Below are 23,756 nucleotides of genomic sequence, written 5' to 3'. Positions count from 1 at the left end.
GAAGTAGTATGTATCAAATACAATATAGGTTGACCTAACATAACTTAAAAAATCTAGATCTAGCTCTAGGTACGACACCTAACAAAGCCATTCCCCTCCTTTTCTTTTTCCCACCCCGAAAGAGTGCTTCGTGACGATTACATGATCGAGCGAAATCTTAGTGCGTTCGGATTTTAGATCGCTTTTCCGAATTCTCGATTAAAAGAAATCGAGGTACCATAATTGTTAACTTTTTCCCCGTTTTCCATATTTTATGGGCATGGATATAGAGATTCGATTATGTAAATGCTTACGATATAATTTATGAGAGAAAACGGGACATTACGCAAAATGGAAAGCACCAAAAAGGAAATCTACAAGCAGTTAAAAGTGGGATTATGCTTCAAGAAATGGATAGACAAGAAAAGTCTTCACTCCATTATTAATCCATGTTGACATGAGTGAGTCATCAAGTCCCCTCCTCCTTGCATGGAGATTCGCATCTGCTCCAACTTGCGAAAATTACTCAATTAGTATTAAATTTCTGCAAGTTTAGTCATAAGATTTTGCGCGAAATTTCAATAGTAGTTCTTATGATCGGATGAAAATTGACGGATTAGCGTCTGGACTAAAGGGGCAAATTCTTCGCTCTATCTTAACGGCGAAGGAAGCAACAACAACAGCAGTAATCAATAATAATAACTAACCCTTGAAAAAAATCAAGAAATTTTTGTGGGGTTTGTGGGTCTCTCTGTACTTATTAAGTGACGTGGGTTGGCACCAAGAATCGACGCCTCGTTTAGAAGCAATTCATTTTGGTGAGATGCGGGGCCCACTCCTCTTTATTTGTCTTTTAGACCAATTCGATACTCCTCGCATTCATCATGCCATTATGCGACGTACGTGGGAAAGAAATAAAGCGGTGGTTGTAGTTGGTGAAGGAACCATCATCACTCTACCGAATCTTATCACTTGAAAAGGAAAAAAAAAAAAAAACGATTTTTTGACCCTAACTTAGGGACACATTACTGACGGGTCGGGGCCGGAATCGATTTACTTGCGGATTTCTTAGAATTTACATTGACATTTCACGTAAAATTATGATACTAAGATATCACACACATCGAATTGCATGAATATGAAGACAGCATATGTATGATTAATCAGAGACTTGCTTCACTAGTTAAGCATCTCTCTTTGATCTTCATGATGGAATCAACGGCACTAGAAAATGTCGTTCTCTTCCATTTCTTTGTTTTTGCTTGTGGTAAATAAATATGGTTTACGACAAAAAAAAAATCTGGTTCATTTTTTTGGTCAAAATGATTTCCTCCTGACAATGTCCGTCCCAATCTGACGAGACAATGACGTGATAAGCCATCCGCTGGGCGATGCTGGGACTGGGAGTTCGATCTCGCCATCTTCAAGCGCCAAAAGCATTGCCACCAAGGCAGGCTGACCATCGGTTGTTCTCTGCGAGTTCAGGAGGGTCCCTGATCCCAACCGTCAAGAGTTCACATTCAGGCATACTCCAACTGTTGGCATGCAGCTAGACAAGTTCGGCTCAATCGACAGCATTCACATTTCGTCATCTGAGCTGAAGATTTCTAGTTCAATCAGCTTCCCAGTGGCCGGCTTAGTTCTGTTGGCAGAATCTTCCTCTGTTTTGCTCCTCTTCACGCCCCTTCGTTCGTTTCCTTGGACTAAAGATGGATCCACTTTGACAGCAGATGATTTCCTGATGAGTTAAACGAACAATATTGGTTCGACCAAAAAGTTGAGCCTCACCTGGCACGTTTTTCAGTAAATTCAAAGATCAAGACTTGAGATTGGTTAAAGTAAACCTTTTGTCATTGCTGGCCAAGGGTTCAGATTTCAGAGAAGATTCCTTATTTGAACTTCTTGGCTCCATTTTCGCTGGCACACAGGAGGGAATTGACTAAGATTATCGGCTTATAGAGAGTCCACACCAAAGAGGCTAATTATATCTAACCTGTTACTTCAGACAGAAATCTTATTCCCTGAGAATGTGTGTTTGTCGTCACCTTGCCTGCACCACTAGTTATTCATGGTATTTGTCGGTATGATTGCATTAGGAAGAAGAATAAACAACATACAATGATTAATAAGCTATAGTATGCAAAGAGATCATGAAACTGCTTAATTAGGTCTCACAATCACAATGAGCAATGCAACATATGAACCAACCATCACTAGTTTTTGTTTTCCTAACCATGCAACCTTCTAAACTCGGTCACACTGCATATTTCTCATATTATCGCTGCCAGAATTCGGGTCATCCATCCTCAATGTAATATAATGTATTCTACTTTTTTCAAATGCCAAAGCAAGGTTGAAGTCAATGCAAGTATTTTGACTTCCACAATGAAAGCGTAAGGCCTATCAGGTTAAACAGGAAGTGAAAAGGCAGAGAAAGAGCACCTCTAAATTCATAATTCTAAAAAATTCTAGTATGCTCATGTGTACCTTAAAGCCCTTTTCAGCCCTTCCACTGATAACAGCTTCACTGGCTGTGTTGCCTTTTTAACGTTTGTTCTGTCAGAAAGACGATCAACGACATAGATTCCCTCAGCTTGAAGGTGATTCCTAAAGGCTGTTCTGATATTCCTGCCAAAATAAAGGAAAGAAGGGGACAAAAGGGAAATTAGTCGAAGTAGTTCGGTTTTCTCCCTTTCCTGTCATTTTGAAACGAGTACAAGTCATCAAAGTCTTGTCTAAACAACTGGAAGTCTTGAGAGCTAGTTCTCAGGAAGACTATAGCTTACCCCCCAATGAGCTCAGTTCGTGTGCTAGAATATTTCTCCGAAGCCTTCTGTTGTATGTAACAGGTTTGAAGAATGAGATATGGAGATTATCTTGAGAGTAAATTTGCCAAAGAAAATAGTTCACAGAATCACTCACCGACTTATGGTACCTGCAATATATCCCCCGGCGCCTGAAAATACACATTTATGAGGTTAAATGGCTGATGCAGTTCAGAGAACAAACAACTAGACATAATATACAACACTCAATGCCACAAATTACCTAGTTTAGAGACAAAATAGAGGAACCATTAACATACGAAAATTAGTCATCTTCTCGGCAAATTAAGCAATGATTAGAGATGCTTTGAAAGTTCGCAAATATCTAGAGCACTTCAAAATTCATATTTGCTAAATTCTTAGTTTGAAAAGCACATCGAGAAGCTATATCTGAAACCTTTTCCAATGAGTGAGATGACTAGAAAGACACCAATATTAGCAAGCCCCAAGACACGATCAAACGAATTAAGGCACTGAACAAAGCCACTGCAAAGAAGTTCCTGGATGTCCGGTGTGAGCCTTGACTGCTGCCCTCGATGGCAAGGTATCCATGAGGGGTGAGCCATGGCACCACTAATATGCTACTGGAATAAGACTCCATCAGACGACCTTGGTTCATGAGGGCTGAATGTGGGTGAGAAACTCATATCCACTAGGTCCATCACTTTGGTGGTACGCATATGTGAATCTTGTTCATTAGAACATAGCAGTTCTCCTTTCCACATGCTGCAGATAGTCCACATTTCAGGCAGGCTATCTAGAAGATCACTAGCGTTTGAGAATGAATTGTCTTGCTTGTCTTGTTACTAGAGTTATTTGAATACAAAGAAAATATAGGTTTGAAGTTTAGAATTCTGTCAGCAATGGAGACAGAAGGAAAGAACAAGAGTCTGTCAGCCAATGGGAACATTTTCGAGCTAGCATATAAGTAACATAATTGGGATCAAACATCAAGTATTGTGTATTCATTAACCAAGACAAGATTTTTTCAGATGATAGTACAAATTTGTTATTAGCCTTTCCCTCAACAGGTGTGAGGGTGGGGATAGTTAAATAATAACTCAATCACCATATTAGGGAATTCTCCATTTCCACGCAGCCATCTATGTTCCAAAACTTCTTTGGTTTGAATCCCTTATTTCTCATTCTTTTTCCAAAGAAAAGAAATTTAATGGTATAATGATGAGGTTCACAAGGTAACTATAATTGAAACATTCATTTTACAGATCCTCTTTCCAGAAATCAACATCATTCTGCAACATAGGCCACAATTTGGACCAGGGAAAAGCGAGGCATTTTCAGTGCAAGTTTGACAACCTCACAGTTAAAAACCACGAAGATGGATAAGACCATAAAAAGGTTGGAGACCTACAGAAGGAGATTTTAGCAATGTATATCATTTTGCTGATAAACAAAAACATTAAGGGAAGATCCATTCCAGAGAAAACCGAAATGACATCAAATATCTACAGATTTGACCGTTTGCGTTATCTACAACCTTTATCTTGATATTATAGGGAAATCGTGGGACATGGATCATACTTGTTAATGACCAATGTACAAGCTATTCCATCCTTCCTTTTCCCCTTGCAAACTCCATAATCAGCTGACGTACCAATTTTCAATATCTGGCTAGGAGAAAATACGCTTAGAGAAAACCCTCCCTGGAAAACAGAAAAAGGAGAACAGAAAGGAGATGTGTCTTATAATATCCTTCTATTAAAAGAAAAAACAGCATGATGTAGATGTACCAATCTCAAGATTCCTTACCGTGGAGTCTTTTCGAACATTGCAGTTGAACAAGGCAAAGATGGCACCGACCTTCTCGTCTGAATTTCTTTGATAAGCATCACCAAACAAGAAAAGGGAAATAGCATCTTCACTTAGGCTTCCAATTTTCCATATACAATAGTTCTTCCCTGCAGAACTAGTCCTCGGACTCCCCACCTCAGTCAGCACAGCAACAGTTGCCCAACAACCAGAAAGAGTATCCCCCACCAACAAATTCCTGGACAAACAAACACTAAAACTTACTAATGATGTTGCACTAATAACTTGAATAAACCAGATATCTTTAGTCCGCCCTTCGAAGAAAAAACTAGAAATTACAAAGGTTCGAGGTAGAAATAGATTTGCTTCCAAAAGGGATATAGAAAGATGTCATTGTATAAAATACATTCATAAGACAACACGTTACTTTATCACTGGTAAGCGAACAAATCTGATCTCCGAAAAACGATCATGAAGCTCTGTTGGGGTGACCAACTGATTCCTGAAGGACAAAAGAAGATGTCAACACGAAAATCTCTTACAAGGAGACTTCTACAAATTAAAACCGAAGAACTCCGTTCACTGCTTCGAGGAAGAAAGTTCACAAAGGAAAACAACCCCCCTGCAGAAAAAACCACCCCACCACAAAAAAAAAAAAAAAAATGCAAAAGCCCTTCTACGTATTAGCAACACAAGCAGCAGATATCCAATTCTTTGCAATTTGTAAAACCGAAACTTTTCGTGAGTGAGAAATGTAGAATGTGAAGTAACCATTAAGCATCGCAGTAGAAAATTTAGCAAATATCTCCGGAGCAAAGCTACAGCTAACCAATGCAAAGTCCAAAAGAGCTCCCAAAAGGAGATATTACAAAATAAATTCTACAAGACAGACGATTATCTGAGCAAGAAAATGTCCAAAATGAAGGAACATACAAGCACGAACTAGACAATCCAACAAAACATGGAGGCAACGAAGCCACCTTATGCGCAGACCCGAGAACTTCTCAACATCAGGCTCTGCAGCCGTGCTCGACCGGTTTAAGTTACCAGATCCTTTGGCGGGTTCAGGCTTGCAATCCAAGCAATCTTCAACTGCATTTCGGAAAACCGACATATCCACCTGTTCCCGTCGCTTCGGCATCCCATCGTCCGAAAGATACCCTGGGCATTACTGATCAAGATGAGCTGAAAAAGGCTACAGGATTCAACTAACGAGCAAATATCACTTAAGTTGAAGCACCACCCATGAGTATCCAGCGAGGAAAAAATCGAAATTGCGAGAGCTCAATCACAAACATGAAAAGAAGATGGAATGTTTTAAAATCCCAGATTGAACCTGGGGAAGAAGGGGAGCGACAGTGAGAAGGAGACGCAGGAGGGGTTTCCAAAACCCTATCTTGGAGAGAGAGGAGGAGGTCGAGATCTTCCTGGTTGCTCTTCGACATGGCGTCAGAATCACTTGGCTGGTTCTGCGGAAATGTCCCAAAAGCTCAAGTTCGTCTCTTTAGTGGAGAAAGCCGATTTGGTTTCGAATTTTTGTTCTTGAGCGAAAATTGTTTGGAGGGAGGCTTCAATCTTTTTGGAGGGAAATGCTAACCCGCAAGAAAATATGTTCTTATGTATAAAAAAGTTTTGTTGTTTGAGAGCATATCGAGCCTGTTCGTCTAGGCCCATCCATTTGTATTGGGCCTGACAACCCAGTCTCACAAAAAAAAAAAAAAGAACCCGCCATTTCCGAATTCCCGTTAGATCCGTTATGTACAGTTATAACGCAATCCCTGCAGAAGGAAAAGAAAAGAAAAATAGCAGCTTTCAAAGGAGAGAGAAAGAGAAACCATGTTTCAGTTCAAGAAACCAGAACAAGAGGGAAGAGAGAGAGAGAGAGAGGGCACAGAGAGAAACATCTGTAACAAAGACAACCTCAACCAGTGAACCGAAACAGCGGAAAAAAGGACATTAAGAAAAAGAAAGAGCTGTCTTCTCTCCGAGCTTTCCTCCGAGTCCTTATATTTACCAATTCATTCTCTTATAACACTGAATTTTCATGGATCTCCCAATTCAGCTTCTGGGCACCTCCTCCCAGTAAGGAAGAGGCCCCCTCTGAGCTCTAGTTTTTTTAGCTTTTCCCTCATTCCATCGAGAAAATAAAAAACGGCCTGGTTCGCGACTTCGCTGTCCTTGTTGAATCGGAAGAAAACGATGATAGCAATGAAGAGACTGGTAGTTTTGTCAGCCCTTTTCTCATTGTTGCTCTCGGTGGCCTGCGCAAAGAAGAATGCACTGGGAGTCACGTATGACGGGACATCTTTGATCATCAATGGGAAGAGAGAGCTTCTGTTCTCCGGGTCGATTCATTACCCTCGTAGCACCCCCGATGTATGTCGTTTTGGACATCATGAACAAAATTCTGGCCATATTCATGATTCTTTTGACATGTTTCCTTTTTTTTTTTCCATGGGTTTCATTAGGCTGTTCTGTTTAAGGGATAACAATGCTATTGGATTTGTATTGCAGATGTGGCCAGACCTCATTAGGAAGGCGAAACAAGGAGGCCTGAATGTGATCCAGACTTATGTTTTCTGGAATGCTCATGAGCCTGTGGAAGGCCAGGTAATTCATGTTTTAATATCGATGAAAACTTTAATGATTTTCGATATGCTGAGCTAGCTAAGTCTAAGGCTTTATAGACCAAGATGATGAAAGGAATATACGTTTTTGCAGTACAACTTTGATGGGAATTACGATCTGGTGAAATTCATCAAGTTGATTGGAGAGAACAATATGTATGTAACCCTCAGGGTTGGACCTTTCATTCAGGCCGAATGGAACCACGGGTACTTTCTCTTCGTCTTTCTTCATCCTCAAAGATATTGTGTCTGCACCACATGCGCATGCCCATTGCTGACATTGTCCGTGTCATTTTCTCATTAAATTGAATCCAGAGGGCTTCCCTATTGGATGAGAGAGGTTCAGAACATCACATTCCGTTCCGACAACCCACCATTCAAGGTAATGTGCCTCACCGGATTCAGGAAACCATATGTTCTTTTGGCAAAAACAATCAAAAGCGCTCTTCTAACTGGTCTACGCCTCCTGTTCTGCAGTATTACATGAAAAAGTATGTCAAGATGATCATACAAAAGATGAAGGATGAGAAGCTATTTGCTTCTCAAGGGGGTCCCATCATTCTATCTCAGGTATAGACTTACTTTGATTACGCCACCTGGAAGCATGTAAGGCCTTTGCTGAAGATGAAATGGCGACCAATTTCCAATTCGCGGTCCTAGTGAGTTTCTTGCCTTGTCATGCAGATCGAGAATGAGTACAATAGCATCCAACTCGCGTACAGAGAAGCAGGAACCCGATACGTTCAATGGGCTGGAAACATGGCCGTGGGGCTAAAGACTGGCGTTCCATGGATCATGTGCAAGCAGAGGGATGCTCCTGATCCTGTCGTATGTATTTTAAGTGCATTGATGACAAATTTATGCTCCGTATATATGAACAGACTTGCTTATTGTAATGTTTCCTAACATTAATGATGTGTTACACTGTCTTTGTAGATTAATGCCTGCAATGGAAGGCACTGCGGAGATACCTTCACAGGCCCAAACAAGCCCTATAAGCCATCTCTATGGACTGAGAATTGGACTGCTCAGTAAGCATGCTGCACCAGTGTCATCTCAAACCTCCATTTGATCATCATCAATAAACTTGACAAATATACGACAGACTATGCCGGTTCTTCGTATTTGGCTAATGATGCCTGTTGTTTTTTTTATTCTTAAATGATTGCAGGTACCGAGTATTCGGAGATCCACCATCCCAAAGATCTGCAGAAGATCTCGCGTTCTCGGTTGCTCGTTTCTTTGCAAAGAACGGGACTTTGACCAACTACTACATGGTATAGAGTGGCTTCTCCGCTGCTCTGTCTCCAACATCAGCATTTGCATTTAGTTTCCTTACTTTTGGTCGACAGCATTCATCACATTTGATAAAACTGTCCTCCATATGTTTTGCAGTACCATGGTGGGACAAATCTCGGTAGAACAAGCGCTGTATTCACGACGACTCGCTACTACGACGAAGCTCCTCTCGATGAATATGGTAGGAATAAAATCTTCCTTGTCCCTGAGAATTCTCTCTTGTTCTTACTCTTGTAAGTATCTGACTGACCGACGTTGCTTAAAGGCCTCCAAAGGGAGCCTAAATGGGGCCATCTCAGAGATCTGCACAAGGCTTTAAGGCTATGCAGGAAGCCTTTGCTCTGGGGAAGTCCCAAAGTCCAAGTTTTGTCTAAGGATCTCGAGGTAAGAGCAGAAGATGATGTTAAAGCAGCACTAGGGAGTTTGATCAGTAACACATAGTCTGCAAGAAGGGCTCTTCTCACTATCGACCGAAAAAAAATTGCTCCATGCAGGCCAGGTACTATGAGATTCCCGGGACTAAAATCTGTGCTGCTTTCTTGACAAACAACAACACCGTGTCGCCTCAGTTGCTTAAATTTAGGGGAGAGCAGTACTATCTTCCCGCACATTCAATCAGCATTCTTCCCGACTGCAAAACCGTTGTTTTCAACACTCAAAAGGTGAGTATTGCTCGTTTATTCTTTATCTTGGCCTCGCATTGATTGATCTCATAAGTAGACCTTGAATTCTTGTCGCTACCAGCCTTTGAACCGCTGAGCGCCTGATGTGTGTTTTTCTGTTTTTGACAATGAGCAGATTGTAGCACAGCACAATTCGAGGAACTTCGTCAAATCAGAGAAGGCGAACAAGCTCAAGTGGGAGATGTCGCCGGAAATCATTCCAGACACCAGCCGAGTGCCTGTCAATTCCAAGACACCGCTTGAGCTCTATAGTTTGACTAAAGATACCTCAGATTATGCGTGGTTTACGACAACGTGAGTATTGATGCTTTTTCTTCAGTCAAGAGAGCGAAATTTTGGTATTAGCAATTTACTGAAGTGAAAAATTGGAATGCTGCACCAACTCATTGCAGCATCGAGTTGGAAACCAGTGATATGCCGATGCGAAAAGACATAAAGCCGGTTCTCCGCGTTGCCAGTCTCGGTCACGCAATGCTCGCATTTGTAAACGGCGAATTTGTTGGTAACCCTTCTCTATCTCAGCATAACAACTGACTTATTAGGAGCTCAACGACAGAGAATAGCAACCGTTAGGCATTCCTAGGCAAACTAATAGAGCGTGTCGATGATTTTGTTCAGGATCTGCCCATGGCAGTCACATCGATAAGAGCTTTGTCCTGCAAAAGCCTATCAATTTGAAGCCTGGAGTGAACCATGTTGCTCTGTTGGGTTCGACAGTGGGATTCCCTGTAAGGAGCTAATCTATTCTAATCGTGCTTTTCCCTCTTAATTCGAGAACTAGGCTGATGAATCTTACCCGGCCGTGCAGGATAGTGGAGCCTACATGGAGCACCGGTATGCAGGGCCTCGTCTAGTGACAATCCTAGGTTTGAACACTGGGACACTGGATTTATCCCTCAATGGCTGGGGTCATCAGGTACAGATAAAGAGTTTCGAGGTGGATCTAACGTTGAATATATGACTCGAGAAAGGAACATTGGCTGTGGTCAAAAGTAGACAAACCATCCTGTTTTCGCAAATGATACTGATGGAAAATGAAATTGGATTTGTAACACAGGTGGGCTTGGATGGAGAGAAGGTCCGCATATTCACACAGGGAGGGTCGCACCGAGTGCAATGGACGAAAGCTACTAAGGGAGTCGGGCGCGCTCTTACATGGTACAAGGTAAGGCCTAAATGATCTCTCTCCAACAACACATTCGATGATCGTTTCGCGGCATCCTGAATTATTGCACTTTAGAAGGTCGTGAGATTGGAATTTACTAGTAAATGCAGAGAATATGACAGTAGATCCAACATTATTAGCTTCCCATCAACACTAGGCTAGTTTCTGAATTCCTAAGGAGATTCCATGAAAACTTCGACGTAAAGTTGTCTAGCTACATTTTTCGAACCGTCTGACAACTTGATTGTCGTGTATAAGACTGTCTAATGCGTTGCCTATGAATCATTGCTTTTGCAGACATACTTCGATGCTCCAGAAGGAGATCAACCCGTCGCCATTCGCTTGCCTCAGATGACCAAGGGAATGGTTTGGGTCAATGGCAAGAGCATTGGCCGCTACTGGTACACTTACCTTTCTCCTCTCGGACAGCCAAGTCAGTCGGAGTAAGTACCTATGAAACTTCACCCAAGAAAGATGCTGCCTAGTAGCGTAACGCGATTTTGATTTGTCCGGTTTGCTCTCTTTGCTTTATCAGGTACCATATCCCGAGATCCTTCATTAAGCCAACCGACAATCTACTCGTCGTGCTGGATGAAGACGGAGGCAACCCCGCATCAGTAGAGATCCTAAATATCGACAGAGACACCATCTGCAGTTACATCGACGAGTACCATCCCCCTAGTGTGAAGTCGTGGGCAAGAAAGAACAGCAACTTCCGCCCGGTCTTGGACGATGTGAAACCGGCGGCGCACTTGAAGTGCCCGAACCACAAGAAGATTGTGGCCATCGAGTTTGCGAGCTTCGGCAACCCGGAGGGCGTCTGCGGGAACTTCAACCTCGGAGACTGCAATTCACCCGTTGCCAAGGACGTGGTCGAGAAACATTGCCTGGGGAAAACTAGCTGCGCAGTCCCGATCGACCGAGGGCTCTTCGACAAGGGCAACGACCGCTGCCCCGGTGCGACGAAGACATTAGCTATCCAGGCCAAGTGCTCCCACTAGGAGCACAGAGAGTCCGATAAATTTTCCATTTACAGATGTTATGACACATGGTGATGGTTTCAAAAGCGTTACTTAAGCTAACATTTGTAATTATACACGACACATGAATAAATTTTCATCCTCTGTATTCACCCAGAGACTTCATCCTAATATGAAGAAGTGAAAGTCTATGCTCGATGCTTTTCGAAATGTGTTAGCTACGACGATTTGGAGGAATAGTGCTCAATTGCATCAGATTCAGTCCAATTTTTCCACCATTCAAAGAGTAACGTCTCAAATACTTGAGATTGATTTATTCAGATGGGAAATTACGAAAGAGAAAATTTTTACAAGCTTTGGGTAAGAAGTTAGTTCTTTTTCCCCTCCAAAAGGGAAATTTTTAGGTCTCCTGTAAAGTGGGTCCACATAGGTCGGGAGCAACTCAAAATCCATTAATTAACCTGAACACCTATTTGTCAATCCTAGTCGTAATCGTAGAATTGGCCTAGGCGATGGATATGTCGAAAAGTCATATTTCCAAGCACTTATTTTTTTTTTTTTTGCCAGTATTGTTTCAAGGACCTGGTTATGTCATCGGGGGTTCATTCAGTTCATTTTTCATGCATTTGAGCATACAAATTTAGGAGACAAGGTGTGGATAGGACAAGTTCGTTTGCCCATGAAACAATTTTGCCAACGGGGAAAAGGCTGGGAAGGACCACTTTTGCTCTTGGTACCCACGAAAACCGTAAGAAAAATATTTGTTGAAGGTAGTCACTCATACTCTGAAAGACCCAGTGTTTTGAGCCTGATATACTTCCCGTTAGCAGTGAGCCGATATGCCTCCCGTTCGCCTTTTTTAACACAAATTACAAATCGTGCTTGGTGTCGCAGCAACACCATTGCTTGTCACGAGACGGCGCGTAAGTGGAAGACCACCGCATCTTCAAACTGGGATGAGTTATCCTCCCTTCAACGGCCTACCATCCAACACGAACCTTGTGCAGCCATCCTAATGCGAAAATGTTCGAGCACACCACCTCAAACTCAGGCTTTAATGACTAGATCTTTTGGCCCATTGGAGGGGATTCGGGGCGGCGTATTCTCTCCATCGGAAACCACAGAAACATCTCGGAAACGAAAAGTTTGCACAAAGATTGAACTCAGCCCACGGTACATTTTTCGAATATGGAGTAGCTCCGACCCAAAAAAAAAAAAAAAAAAACAAACGAATATGAAGCAGCAAACATCCTACATAATTAGCACGGATGGATCCCTGATCCTCATGCAAACCAATTGAAGGAAATGGCTTCCATTCGATTATGAAATAATAGAATAAACATCGAAAGTAAGTATAGAAGAGGATAAAGCTATTTTTGTCGTTTCTTATTCCCTTCAAATCCATCTTTTATGACATACATGTATATGATAGCTAAAACAGAGCAAGTTAACAGGAAAGGGGGTAAAAACAAATGGGCACTATTTATTTACACGTTCTAGCAGGCTGCAAGGGCAGGCTTCAAATTCTCTCTCCTTACAGCTCTGGGCTTCCCGAATAAAAATCCAATCAAAATCTGAAAGAACAAGATGCAAAGACTTAGCAACAGTTGTCAAGAAAAACAGAAGCTGCCAACAAAACCAGACTGCAAGACCTTACATGGGATGGCAGAGCTGACCTTAGGATTGCCTCTATTTAGGACAAAAAATGATGCCACTTCTTGGGAAAACTGCAGAACATGATGCTACTTCCAACACCAAGATCATCAAAGACCCTATGTTCTAATATACACAGACCGTTTTGTTAGCCTTGAAATCTCACGACAAATCAAAAGATCCTTGCCCTTCATTGATAGCATAAAGCAATTTCTTGTACATAATGTCCTGTTTAAGTTGCAGCAAATAGTTAGCAACAGACGCAAATGACTAATGACAGTAAACAGATGAACAACAAACTTCTATGAATATACATGGTACCTTTGAAGAATATGGGGGAAGTTTTAAGTAATTAGCACAAGTCATCACGCTTGGCAAGTCATCATCTGCTGACTCTGACGGAGCAGTTCCGTTAGATGGTACAGTACTGGCTGTAGAAGAATGCTGCATAAATGAGAACAAAATGGTTAGGGCTTGGATTAATTAGTGATCCACAACTAAATTGGCACATGCAGCTAGATCTTCAAAAAATTGAGTGATCGAAAAAGCATGCACATAGAATTTGAAATGACACAGTATCCATATGAGCTAGAAGCCTAATTACCACAAATGCCAAGTGGAGTTGTACATCCACATCTGATGCTACATGGCACGTTCATTAAGTAATGCAAAAATCAACAGTGCCCCTTTGATATGAATCCATCTTATCTAATACTTTTCATACCTTCCGCACAATTGTCAGCTTTGGACTCAGTACAGCCAGACCACCTGGTGGAAGTCTTGGAGCCCCGGTAACAAACTGGCAGAATGCCCGCTGCTGCTCAGGTGTGAACTCCCCCATGATCTCAAGTAACTATTGTTGAAAAAGAAAAACATCTGTGAGCTATAAATACGATCATAACCACAACCAAAACAGAGCTCCAGAGCTACTGAAGAAACATACATATAAAATTGCTGGGCTCTTAGCAGTGTAGCCATGATCAAATTTTATGTGATCTGCAAGTGTCTCCGCCTGGGACAGAATATAAGGAGAGAGAGGTGAGACAATTTATAAGGACAACTAAAATACATTTGCCCTGTGTCTTGCAAAGCTTGATGACAACGCCAATGCCAAATTTACCTCCCACATCTCTCTACGGCCACAGAGCAGATAGTCTAGTTCATGTGGAGTAAATATTTGTAGAGATGAGATGTCAAAAACCTGATCACAGTGAACCACAAATCAGGTACAATTCCAAAGCGAAAAAAGAGAATCATGCTCACCATTATATTTTTAGTTTTAAAACAAGAGTCAACTGAGTTGCCATGCCAGAATAAAGCCACGACAGAAACTTTAAATCAAGATGTTTGTATAACTGCACCATACTTCATGCCATTCTCATCAAAGCTGTATGGCCTAAAGCCCTCTTGTTTTCACATGACAATTTTTTATAGAGGATTATCCCTTGCATGGAACGAAGTTAATGAAGTTATAATAACAATGGTTCCATTGCACATGAACTAAGACCTCGAAGGCACTTAACCTGATTGAACCCTGCTCTGAATGCTTCCATCTGTCGAGCAATTCCCGTCTTGACAGTGGCATCAACCACCAAGGATAAGTATTCCTCCAGGTTATTTACATCAACCTGAAAAATAACAAGGAAATAAATTCCAAATAAAGCACAAAAGCTCTAGATACAATCAGTAATGTAAGTCACAATGACATACAGTTTCGTCCCCCGACTTCAGGACATAGTCCGGATAACCAAGAAGTGTAAAATCTAAAGAGAGATCTTCAATTCGAGCCCCGCGAAAACGTAAATCAGCCATTGCATCATGATTGTCATCACTGCTTGATTCCAGAAATTGTTTACGACAAACAAGAGCATGCAACTCTTCCAATACCTTCCCAACCTCGGCGTCAAAAGAGATGATATCGTGCAAATCAAGCTCCTGGATCAAATGAAGTAGAATTATCTCACTTTATGCAAAATGCAGCTTTCATGAAAGAAATTATGAGGAAGGTGCCTACTTGTCCAAGCACAAGCTTATAAAACGCTGGAGACATTGGCAAGTCCAAAAGCCGTCCATCTTGAAGAGCTTTAGCCATCACACGTCCCACCAACCGGAAATACTCAACTACCTTGGAGAACTTACTGCCATCAGAAATATCAGCATTTGGAGGCCAAGGACGAGGGAACAACCCGAGAGGAGCCACGACCGTATCTCTATCTTCCACAGCAGAATCTGTACTGGTGCTTTCATCATTGCTCTGTTCATTCAGATCAACATCCACTGCAGGCTTCTCTGATGAACTTGACCTCCACATCTCCAACCCAACTTTTTGCAGGTCATGACTTAAGAGAGTGTAGAACTCCAGAGTTGGACCCAAACCAGTTCCAACTTCACCAAAATACTCGACTTCAAGCACAGCTTTCTGGCTAGAATACATCTCCATTACTTTCGCAGCAGAATCCAAGATGCGGTTCCGAGATACACGAACCTTCTGGCGCTGTAATCTCCCAACTCTTAGCTCTCGCTCATTTGCTGATCCATGCCCATCAGCACCTTGTTGCTGTTGGATACGATATAATGCCCGGGATAATCCAAAAGCAGTCGAATAGAAGTACTGCCTACGGGTCTCAAAAGGAAACAAGAATGGGCATGCTTTTGTCAACTGGGAGCACCAAGATGGAAGACTCCCACTACACAATGCAAGGGCGTCTTGTATTTGCCGGGACAATTTCGGCGTAAGTTTGCTATTAATAAATTCTTCAGGAGAAACTTTGGCACCAGCACTAAGTCGATCTAGACTAGATGTTCTTCCTTCAGCAAAGTCATTGCGAACTATCTCAGCCCTCAAACGAGGTGCTAATTGATTTAATCCCTCCAATACCCGTAACAGAGCCAGAATATTGTATGTCGGATTAGATTTTTCTAGATCACAAGGAAGCTCCCCTTGCAATATGCTGTCCAAAAGAGACATTCGCTGTGATTGGACATCGGAATAGGAGGTTGAAGAACCAGATTTTGCAGACTTCGAGGGAGCACTACCACCAGATGCCCTGTCAGCCTGCCCATCTGCTTTCTGGTAGGTAATCGTGTATATATCACTCCACAACCTGCTCCCATCACCAGATGCAAAATCGCTGCCAGCAAACCTTTCATCGTCATCCTCATCCAACACAAGCTGTCGTTGGATGGCCTGATAAATGGTCAAGTGCCTATTAAGCTGCTTCCCTCCCGCTGTGAAGATCAATTTTGAAGGTTCGCTATTACTCAGAAAAGGTCGTCCATGACGATCTCTGCCTCCCCTAAAACCTCTGCCATTAGCAGATCCAAGCCCAGCCATGGCAGCAGCAGCGAAAGACATTGCTCCTCTAGTACCAAAGGTATTACCACCCCTAAAATCAGCAGAATCGGAGGGCCGAGAAGCAGCAGCTCTACTGCTAGAACCAGAAGCTGGGTTCGTCTGGCTATCACTTGTAGCTGGGTTTGTAGCACTATCCTCAGCAGAATCGCCCAATTTGACATCGTGTACTTTGTCAGTCAAGCAAACAGGAAGCGAATCATCTCTTAGAACCTAAAACAAAGAAAATGGCTGCCTCAGCGCATAATCGGAAAACTAATTAATGAGCCTCAAACTTGCAAGTACATTATTGCATCGTTGAGGTGCCATCTTTCGCATGCAGCGAGTACAGACCCGCAAATGTTACCACATTACTAAATCTTTGATAAAAAGGCCTGTCTTTTCTGTGTAAACCAAAAGGCTAATTCACATATTTGTAATCAAGCCATATCTGCTATGGAAATTGGAAAAACAAAAATTTAACATCAGCGAAGAATAACAAGGATGAACAAATGGAAGATTCAGATGACATACATCTTCATGGTCGTCGTCGTCGTCGTCAGATATATCATCATCTTCAATAACCAATGCATCGTCAATCTCAACAGGGGATATGTCCAAATCCTCATCCTACCAATAAACAAGGCATTTAAGCAGAAATTAACAAACTGAGGAATTACAAAGATTCTTTGGTCAATAATCAATATCAAGACGTTGAACATCTAAAAATAATATAAGAAAGCGCATAATCCTGAGAAAAAGAGGATCAATGGAGTTGACATTCACAAGCTTCTTGGACACACTTGCACATCAATTGTGGAATAAATCCAGAAAAGAAAAAATAATTCATCGCACACCTCGTCAGCTCAAGTGAAATTACACCGATACCCATCTATTTTTGAAAACCAACAAGATGATGTAAACACTTATTAAAGGATATTAATTTGGCAAATACTGGATGTGGCCACATCAGCAATGAAGAGAGAGGGAGGGCGGGGGGCCAAAGAGCCCTTTTTTAGCCTCCACTGCTGCATAGGTAGCAACCCTCCATCCACGGTCGTGGAGGGTCATGCCACCCTCTTCCCAACATGGCATTGGGTTGCGATGCCCTCTGCCACGCCCCGCACAGGATTGCTCAACTCTCTGCCTCCATTGCACTGGGTCCCACACTGTCACTGTGAAAAGGTTTAGCACATCTGTGCCACCGTGGAGCCACCACCACATCTGCAGGTCAATCTACCCTTTTCGAAAAATTTACCTTTCCCTTGTTTCTGATGTCTATTTGATTCTCACACTAAAGACAATGTGGCCACAAAATCAGCACCACAATGCGACCCCATCAGCCATTTGCCACACCAGTATTTTTCATTTAATTTTGATAATAATCAGTATGATCTGTTTTACCGAGAAGATCTATTGTTAACTGTTGACAAGATCATAGTACATTTTCAGAATAGAGGTTGTATAGGAGTACTTTGCCCAAGCCTCGGGGACATCCAAGTGACATCGAATTTTCGTGGAAAAGACTTCTGAACACAATGGTAGCTACGCCACAAAGGTCTATTTTTTCTCAAGCCAGCTGCCTCTAGAGATTCTAAGGAGAGAGAAAGGAGAGGACTAATCAGGAAATAGAACTCATGTAAATTCTACCAATGAGGCTCAATTAGCCTCCCTGCCAATCATCTACAGTCAGCTATGCTAGCCTGTACAAACTGATTTCCTCCAGGAGCTTTATTGAAATAGCTTTTGCTACTCAAATCTTAAGAATATACCAACCACTGCATTCCTATGATTATAGGAACCAAGAAACTCAAGCTCAAGTTCATAGCACCTTGCATCCATAACAGATAGAAAAATCTTACGCTTTTGTTGTTATTTACCTCAGAGCTAGAATCCCCATTTTCAGGTTTCATCTGAGCATCTTTATCCAAAGCAGCCCTCCTGCGAGCAGCATTTCTTGTTTGGGGTCCTCTTCCCTCCTCCAGAGTGGGCTTCAGAACAGCTTTACCTTTCCCCTTTGATGAGCTTGAGCTTTTCTCTTGAGCCGTTTCTTTTTTGGCTGTATCCCCTATACTGACAGATGATCTAGATCTAGTTGAATGACGACGAGTGGTGGATGCAGGTGTAGAAGTGGAAGGAGATGAAGCACCAGCTCCAGCAGGAGTTGCCCCTGATTCCGAGTTACCTCCAGACGGTGAGGGCTTCTGACCAGAATCACTTCGCTGAACTCGAGGCCAAAGAAATTCTTCAACAGCTGCCAAACTTGCTAAGGGATCGATGAGCACCACATTTGAAGAATAATCTCGAAGAGATTTTTCTCCTTGGGCACGGCAAAGACGGAGCTTGAATGGCTGAGATAGTGCACTGAGCCCAGAAGAGATGCGACCACTTCCACTAGATGACCTTGATGAATGACTTAGGACCACAGGAAAGCGTTCTAAAGATGACAAAGCATTTTGAAGCTTCTGAACTAAAACAGTCATAGGAGCTCCAGCCGCCTCACCATTACCATATGAAAGAGCAACTGACACAAATGACTTATATCTCCTTGATGCTTGCTGGCGAAGTCTGGAAAGATTAGCTTCTGTAATTCTGTCCTTCGAATAAAAGCCGCAGGAGAAGTAATTAAGCAAAGCTCCAACCACACCACTCCCTATAAACTCGAAAGTAGATACACCATCTCCTTTGCTTAGCTCTGCCAGCATCTCAGATATGATCCCAGTCAAGTATTCGTCCTTGTTAGCAGAATTATCAGGTAATCGAGATCCAGAATTTTTCAATTTTCCCTTGGCTTTCATCTTCTGATCGTCAATGCCAGCATTTAGTTTCGTACAAAGATTTTTCAAGTGCAGGAGATCATCTGTAACTCCAACATCAGCAGCTCCGGGATCCGAAGGAAAGTATTTGTCTTTAAATGCTTTTGCACATGCACTAACTGTCGTGCGAAGATTGGAATTAACATTCGGAATTTCTATAGAACCTGGAGGTGATCCAACATTTATGGAAAGTGAATTTTTAGATTCTTCTACTGAAGTCCCCTCAGGGTTCAAGCTACCACTTCGTCGTCTATATCGCCGAGAGCGTGATGATGTTCCGGTAACGAAGTCATTGTCCTTGTCACCAGAACCAGAACCAGAACCAGATCCAGAATTTGGATTACCTGCCAAAATCAATTGATCTACTGCATGAACAACGCCTTCCCTGACAAACATCTTGGAGAAAGTCTCAGGAAGCTTCTCCATAAGAATGTCTGCAATCTGTAATGCAGGAACCAAGACTTGCGGATCTTTCCATGCTAGAATACCAGCCAGGAAACTACAGAAGGTGTAAAACTTGTGTAAGCATCGCTTTGTGGAAGAGCGCATTGCAATTCCTCATATGAAAAATAGAATACCTTGATATGTTGGTCACACTTAAAAGCGATTGGATCATCTCAGAAGTACTGAAGTACATCAACTTCGCTATGACAGAGAGACACTTGTGACGTACAGGACCATTCACACTAGAACCATAGATCTGTAAAGCATGCCAAAGCATCATTTTGTTAATAAGCAAAGCAAACACTATCCAAACAATAAGTACACCAAAAACTGACCTGTATCAGGACAGGAAGCAGATCCATTCCAAATTGCCTCAACAGCTCAGGCTGCTCGTTCAATAATTTCTCACGAGTTGAGACCTCCACAGCATTACCATTAGATTCTTCTTGCTTCCCGGAATTGCTGGTAGGGGACTTTCTCAACATTGGCCCTCTCACAAATAAGTACGAACTAACAGGAAGGGAAATCGTTCCTAGAGGCAGTGGTGGAAGAAGCTCATTGGCTAGGTTTACAATCTCAAAAATCTGCACAACAATGTAAATCAGCAGGACCAACTGATGATAAATCTGCACATAATCAAGTGATCCGCATACAAAGATCATAAAAATTTGACAAGAAGGAAGGGCATGATGATCCTCCTAGAGGCCATGTCCAGTGCCAAGGACACCGAAAAGTAGCACAGAGCAGAGCTGGCCCATGTGAGGAATGACAGGGAGGAGAGCCCAGAAATGCCATATTTTGGGCAACCAAGATGTAAATGATAATAAAAAGATGACATGTAAGTCAAAATTGACAAGCAAAAAATCATTGAAATAATTGGCGAGATGATTTTCATCTATAGTGCAAATGATAGAGGAGTCCATTAAAATATCAATTTGATTTTGAGCCTATTATGCTAAGCAACTAAGATACGGGGTTGAGTCGATAAATTCCTCATCCATCAATTTCTCCAACATGAACTTCTCTCCAGTTAATAGAGAAGGGGATGGTTACTTCACTGACTAACAAGTTTCAGCACACCTCCCCAAGTGAAGTACCAACCTGGCAACACAAGGGTACAATGCAAGTCGATGCATTGTCCCGTGCCGTGGAGACAAGTGGTACCACAGTGAAGCCGACCCAATTGGACTACACTTAAGTTATGTGGATCCTATATCCATGCACAAAGCAGTAACTAGAATATGTCTACGGTTAACTTATTGGTAGTCATGACAGCCGGCAGAAATCGTGCAGAGTCTGAAAAATAAACTTGAAAATGATCAATCAAACAGAAATCTGAAACTAGGATGAAATGGAGAAAACCAAATATGAACAACTACCTATTGATTACCATTTTGCAGTAACTTCTGTGAAGAACTTGCAAGAACCAGAAGCATATTCAGGGGAATGTTGAAATTTACCTGCTCAGGTGGTCTAGCCAATGCAGGCGGAACAGACCCATTAGCAGACACACCAGATCCTGACAGAATGTCTCTAAGGATGCCACTTATTCCTAGGAGAAGCAATGTTTTAGCTCCTAAATGCGAGCCACTTGAACAAGTTGAAAGCAGCCGGACCAATCCCTGCATACAGCATAGATCAAGATCTGCACAAAGTGAGCATAGAAAGTGGCAGAAAAGGGCAGTTGCTGGGCTAACCGTGTACGTAGGCGTGCTAAGAGATGCCTGGGCACCGCCAGCATTATTAGTCGAGATAAGTGACGCAGCTTGTGTTACTAGTCCATGGTTGCACAGATCATCTAGCTTATCTGGAGATGAGGCGAATGCTTCAGCAATCCGAGTCAAGCATACAGAAGCATGCTCTAGCACCTGTTAACATTAAAAGTGGAAATGAAGGAACCAACCCTGAACACTGTTTGACGGACTTCATATTCTTTTCATTATGCTACCTCGTTAAAAAGAACAGAAAATGACTTAATTGGCAACTGAACAAAGATGCAATTTTGTTCACCCGTCGTGTAAAGAATAAGCCATTACCTTGGCGTCATGGTATTGAAGAAGGTTTGTCAATAATGGAACGGCTTCCATCACAAAATCAGCCGCATCAGACGGAAGTTTCTTGCACATGTTGGCAGCAGTAGACAATGCCACTCGCTAAAAAACAACACAAAAGGACGTGTTTTGATTAGATCTAAAGAAGTATATGGCAGCACAATCACCTCAAAGTTAGAAGCTTCGGTTAATCAATCACCTGCACTCCAGTGGAGAAGAAATCCAGATATGAAAGCACTGCCATGAGAGCACCAGCTCGTAAGCAGGCAGTAGGGTGCTCTTGGGAGATCTTCTTAAGGGCTTGGAGAGACTGTCTCATTTATAAAGACCATTGTGTCAATTTATATTACACAAAGCAAACAAATTCCACAAAGGCAAATCAATTATCAAGCGGACTTAAATTATGGCCAAAACCAACACGGGCGGCACTTTGCCACACACAACAAATCCATCTATTAATGCTTTTATCAAACCACGACTAACCTGCTCAGCCAGGTCCATGTACTCTATAGTAAGCAGCCTGGCACAAAAGCATGAAACGGCACCATAATGCACAACAGCTGCGCAAGATGAGGGTAGCACATCACATAAATGCGTAAGAGCTCTCGCAGCAAGGAGCATTATGTCTGGATTACTCTCGTGATTAAGCAACCCGACCAGTACTGGAACAAAAGAATCCACGGAGAATGTGCTGAGTGAGTCCTCGGTCCCAATTGACAGCATCTCACACAGCTGTGTCAATGCCTCCACCTGCCTCCCTTCCTCACCATCCGCACGCAACCCAGACAAAATCTTCTTGAGCCGACCGCTCTGGTGTGACGAAGAAGCAGACGCAATTGCAGATGAGGGAAGCAGGTCATCCAATCCAGCACCCAATTTCCTTAAAAGCCCTTGAAGAGCACTACTGGCTGAAGTCAGATTCTGGTGCAAAATGCCGACTCCACCCTCACTGTCGTTGTCATCATCCTCAACCCCGCCGTCACGGTCCATATTCAGCCCTAGGCTTCTCTCTGCATCCCTCTCCCTGACCCTGACCTCGTGCTCTTTCTCTTTACCTTTATCGGAATTTTCTGCATTGTTCCTCCTGCGGTCGCGGCGGGACCCTGAAGATTCAGTGGACTCCATGGGAGCTGGCGCGGTAGGAGGCGGGGGCGGCGGGGGGAGGCTGTCGCGGGAACGGGTGGTGCGAGCGCGGGTGGAGACGGAAGGGACGGACGAGGAGGAGGACGAGGCGGTGGCGTTAGAAATGCGGGCGCGCTTGGTGGAGCGGGTGGTGGGCCCGGACTGAGAAGACGAAGAAGGGGCTGATGAGGTAGCCTCCGCCCGCTTCCGGCTCCGAGTTTCCATACAAGTACAGAACCACCCCTCAAAACGGATGGTCCACACAATCACCCGGTTGCACACGATCGGATCCTGGCCTGCATCTCACCGCACTGGATCCTAAAAAAATAAATAAATAAACAAACAAAATAAAAAAGAATAATCGCAACCCTTGCCGTATGGAAACAATACGAGGAGAAACCCCAATTCCCCAAAACCTAAGAAAAGTAAAGATTCCCAATCGGCAACCAATCGAAGAGAACCCCACAAATCCAGTCCGAGAAAAACCCCCCCGGGCAAAACGTTCTTTACCTGCGAATCGGGGAGTACGAGGTGCTTCCGCGACTCCGAACCGATGAAGCTGATGCGAGGTGGCGGAGTCGATGAAATTGAGGCTGTGGGTGTGAGTGTGTGCAGGAGTTGGTGTGGGTATGTACGAGAGACAGAGAGAGAGAGAGAGAGAAGGGGAAACGGGTGGAAAATGAAAACCCTAGTTGGAGGAGGTGGGGGGAATAAAGTCGAGGGAGGAGCGAAATTTATTCGCTTCTGGGAGAGTGGAGAATATAATAAGGTGAGGGAGCTTCCATGGCGGTGAATGCCCTTTCCTCCTTCCAGCTTAGCACCCCCCACCCCACCCTTTGGTCCGTCTCTTTCGGGGGTGGTGGTAGGAAATGCAATTTGCATCGTGCCAAATGGTCTTCTCCTTTATTATTTTTCTTCTTTTTCTCTCCCTTTTCGCCCGTTCTTTCTTCTTGTTAAGGTAATTCCTTTTCTCTTTCGGGGAGTGGTTATCTTTCTTTTCTTTTTTGCTTT

At 42.9% G+C, this 23,756-nt stretch overlaps 3 protein-coding genes across 10 annotated transcripts; 1 reads left to right on the top strand and 2 right to left on the bottom strand.

The window, feature by feature from the left end:
- Positions 1 to 1,301: 1,301 nt before the first annotated feature.
- On the bottom strand, positions 1,302 to 6,167 carry LOC115735980 (protein MCM10 homolog). Of its 3 annotated transcripts, none has more exons than XM_030667467.2 (11): positions 5,911 to 6,166; positions 5,555 to 5,735; positions 5,002 to 5,076; positions 4,575 to 4,812; positions 4,347 to 4,468; positions 2,902 to 2,935; positions 2,766 to 2,812; positions 2,467 to 2,607; positions 1,973 to 2,037; positions 1,824 to 1,896; positions 1,304 to 1,717 (listed from the first exon to the last, which is right to left on the bottom strand). In XM_030667467.2, the coding sequence occupies exons 1-11, from the start codon at positions 6,017 to 6,019 to the stop codon at positions 1,558 to 1,560; spliced, it is 1,245 nt and encodes a 414-aa protein (XP_030523327.1). In that variant the 5' UTR covers positions 6,020 to 6,166; the 3' UTR covers positions 1,304 to 1,557. The 3 variants fall into 3 exon arrangements, 2 of the variants coding, with proteins under 2 accessions (XP_030523328.1, XP_030523327.1); XR_004014830.2 differs by having other exon boundaries at positions 1,649 to 1,717; positions 1,973 to 2,029; positions 5,911 to 6,167; XM_030667468.2 differs by lacking the exon at positions 5,002 to 5,076 and having other exon boundaries at positions 1,302 to 1,717.
- Positions 6,168 to 6,615: 448 nt separating this feature from the next.
- Positions 6,616 to 11,507, top strand: LOC115735979 (beta-galactosidase 13-like). Its single transcript, XM_030667466.2, has 18 exons — positions 6,616 to 6,950; positions 7,089 to 7,184; positions 7,296 to 7,408; positions 7,517 to 7,583; positions 7,679 to 7,771; positions 7,886 to 8,029; positions 8,138 to 8,232; positions 8,373 to 8,478; positions 8,597 to 8,681; positions 8,766 to 8,884; positions 8,995 to 9,162; positions 9,299 to 9,477; positions 9,576 to 9,685; positions 9,802 to 9,911; positions 9,992 to 10,099; positions 10,241 to 10,348; positions 10,646 to 10,791; positions 10,884 to 11,507. The coding sequence occupies exons 1-18, from the start codon at positions 6,774 to 6,776 to the stop codon at positions 11,347 to 11,349; spliced, it is 2,490 nt and encodes an 829-aa protein (XP_030523326.1). The 5' UTR covers positions 6,616 to 6,773; the 3' UTR covers positions 11,350 to 11,507.
- A 1,117-nt stretch (positions 11,508 to 12,624) lies between these two features.
- Positions 12,625 to 23,534, bottom strand: LOC115735595 (E3 ubiquitin-protein ligase UPL3). Of its 6 annotated transcripts, none has more exons than XM_048272837.1 (19): positions 23,256 to 23,534; positions 22,107 to 23,063; positions 21,823 to 21,933; positions 21,609 to 21,725; positions 21,270 to 21,440; positions 21,033 to 21,194; positions 19,908 to 20,156; positions 19,707 to 19,828; positions 18,193 to 19,627; positions 16,847 to 16,942; positions 14,996 to 16,546; positions 14,692 to 14,916; positions 14,505 to 14,609; positions 14,102 to 14,182; positions 13,925 to 13,993; positions 13,706 to 13,834; positions 13,303 to 13,425; positions 12,981 to 13,209; positions 12,625 to 12,875 (listed from the first exon to the last, which is right to left on the bottom strand). In XM_048272837.1, exons 2-18 carry the CDS (start codon positions 22,968 to 22,970, stop codon positions 13,144 to 13,146), a joined length of 5,676 nt encoding a protein of 1,891 aa, XP_048128794.1. In that variant the 5' UTR covers positions 22,971 to 23,063; positions 23,256 to 23,534; the 3' UTR covers positions 12,625 to 12,875; positions 12,981 to 13,143. The 6 variants fall into 6 exon arrangements, with proteins under 6 accessions (XP_048128794.1, XP_030522771.1, XP_048128796.1 ...); XM_030666911.2 differs by having other exon boundaries at positions 12,625 to 12,902; positions 12,986 to 13,209; XM_048272839.1 differs by having other exon boundaries at positions 12,986 to 13,209.
- Between the last annotated feature and the right edge of the window lie 222 nt (positions 23,535 to 23,756).

The sequence above is a fragment of the Rhodamnia argentea genome, chromosome 11 (genome assembly GCF_020921035.1).
Source record: "Rhodamnia argentea isolate NSW1041297 chromosome 11, ASM2092103v1, whole genome shotgun sequence".
In the NCBI taxonomy this organism is placed as follows: Eukaryota; Viridiplantae; Streptophyta; class Magnoliopsida; order Myrtales; family Myrtaceae; genus Rhodamnia; species Rhodamnia argentea.
This window is presented reverse-complemented; position numbering and strand designations above follow the sequence as displayed.

Coding starts and splice junctions, on each gene's coding strand:
- LOC115735979 (XM_030667466.2), top strand. CDS start 6,774: ATGATAGCAATGAAGAGACTGGTAGTTTTGTCAGCCCTTTTCTCATTG. Junction 6,951..7,088: donor ACCCTCGTAGCACCCCCGAT/GTATGTCGTTTT, acceptor TTTGTATTGCAG/ATGTGGCCAGACCTCATTAG. Junction 9,478..9,575: donor TATGCGTGGTTTACGACAAC/GTGAGTATTGAT, acceptor AACTCATTGCAG/CATCGAGTTGGAAACCAGTG.
- LOC115735980 (XM_030667467.2), bottom strand. CDS start 6,019: ATGTCGAAGAGCAACCAGGAAGATCTCGACCTCCTCCTCTCTCTCCAA. Junction 2,813..2,901: donor ATTGCAGGTACCATAAGTCG/GTGAGTGATTCT, acceptor TACATACAACAG/AAGGCTTCGGAGAAATATTC. Junction 2,038..2,466: donor GGGCTGAAAAGGGCTTTAAG/GTACACATGAGC, acceptor ATGAATAACTAG/TGGTGCAGGCAAGGTGACGA.
- LOC115735595 (XM_048272837.1), bottom strand. CDS start 22,970: ATGGAAACTCGGAGCCGGAAGCGGGCGGAGGCTACCTCATCAGCCCCT. Junction 16,943..18,192: donor ATGGGGATTCTAGCTCTGAG/GTAAATAACAAC, acceptor GTTTATTGGTAG/GATGAGGATTTGGACATATC. Junction 13,210..13,302: donor TTCCCCCATATTCTTCAAAG/GTACCATGTATA, acceptor CAACTTAAACAG/GACATTATGTACAAGAAATT.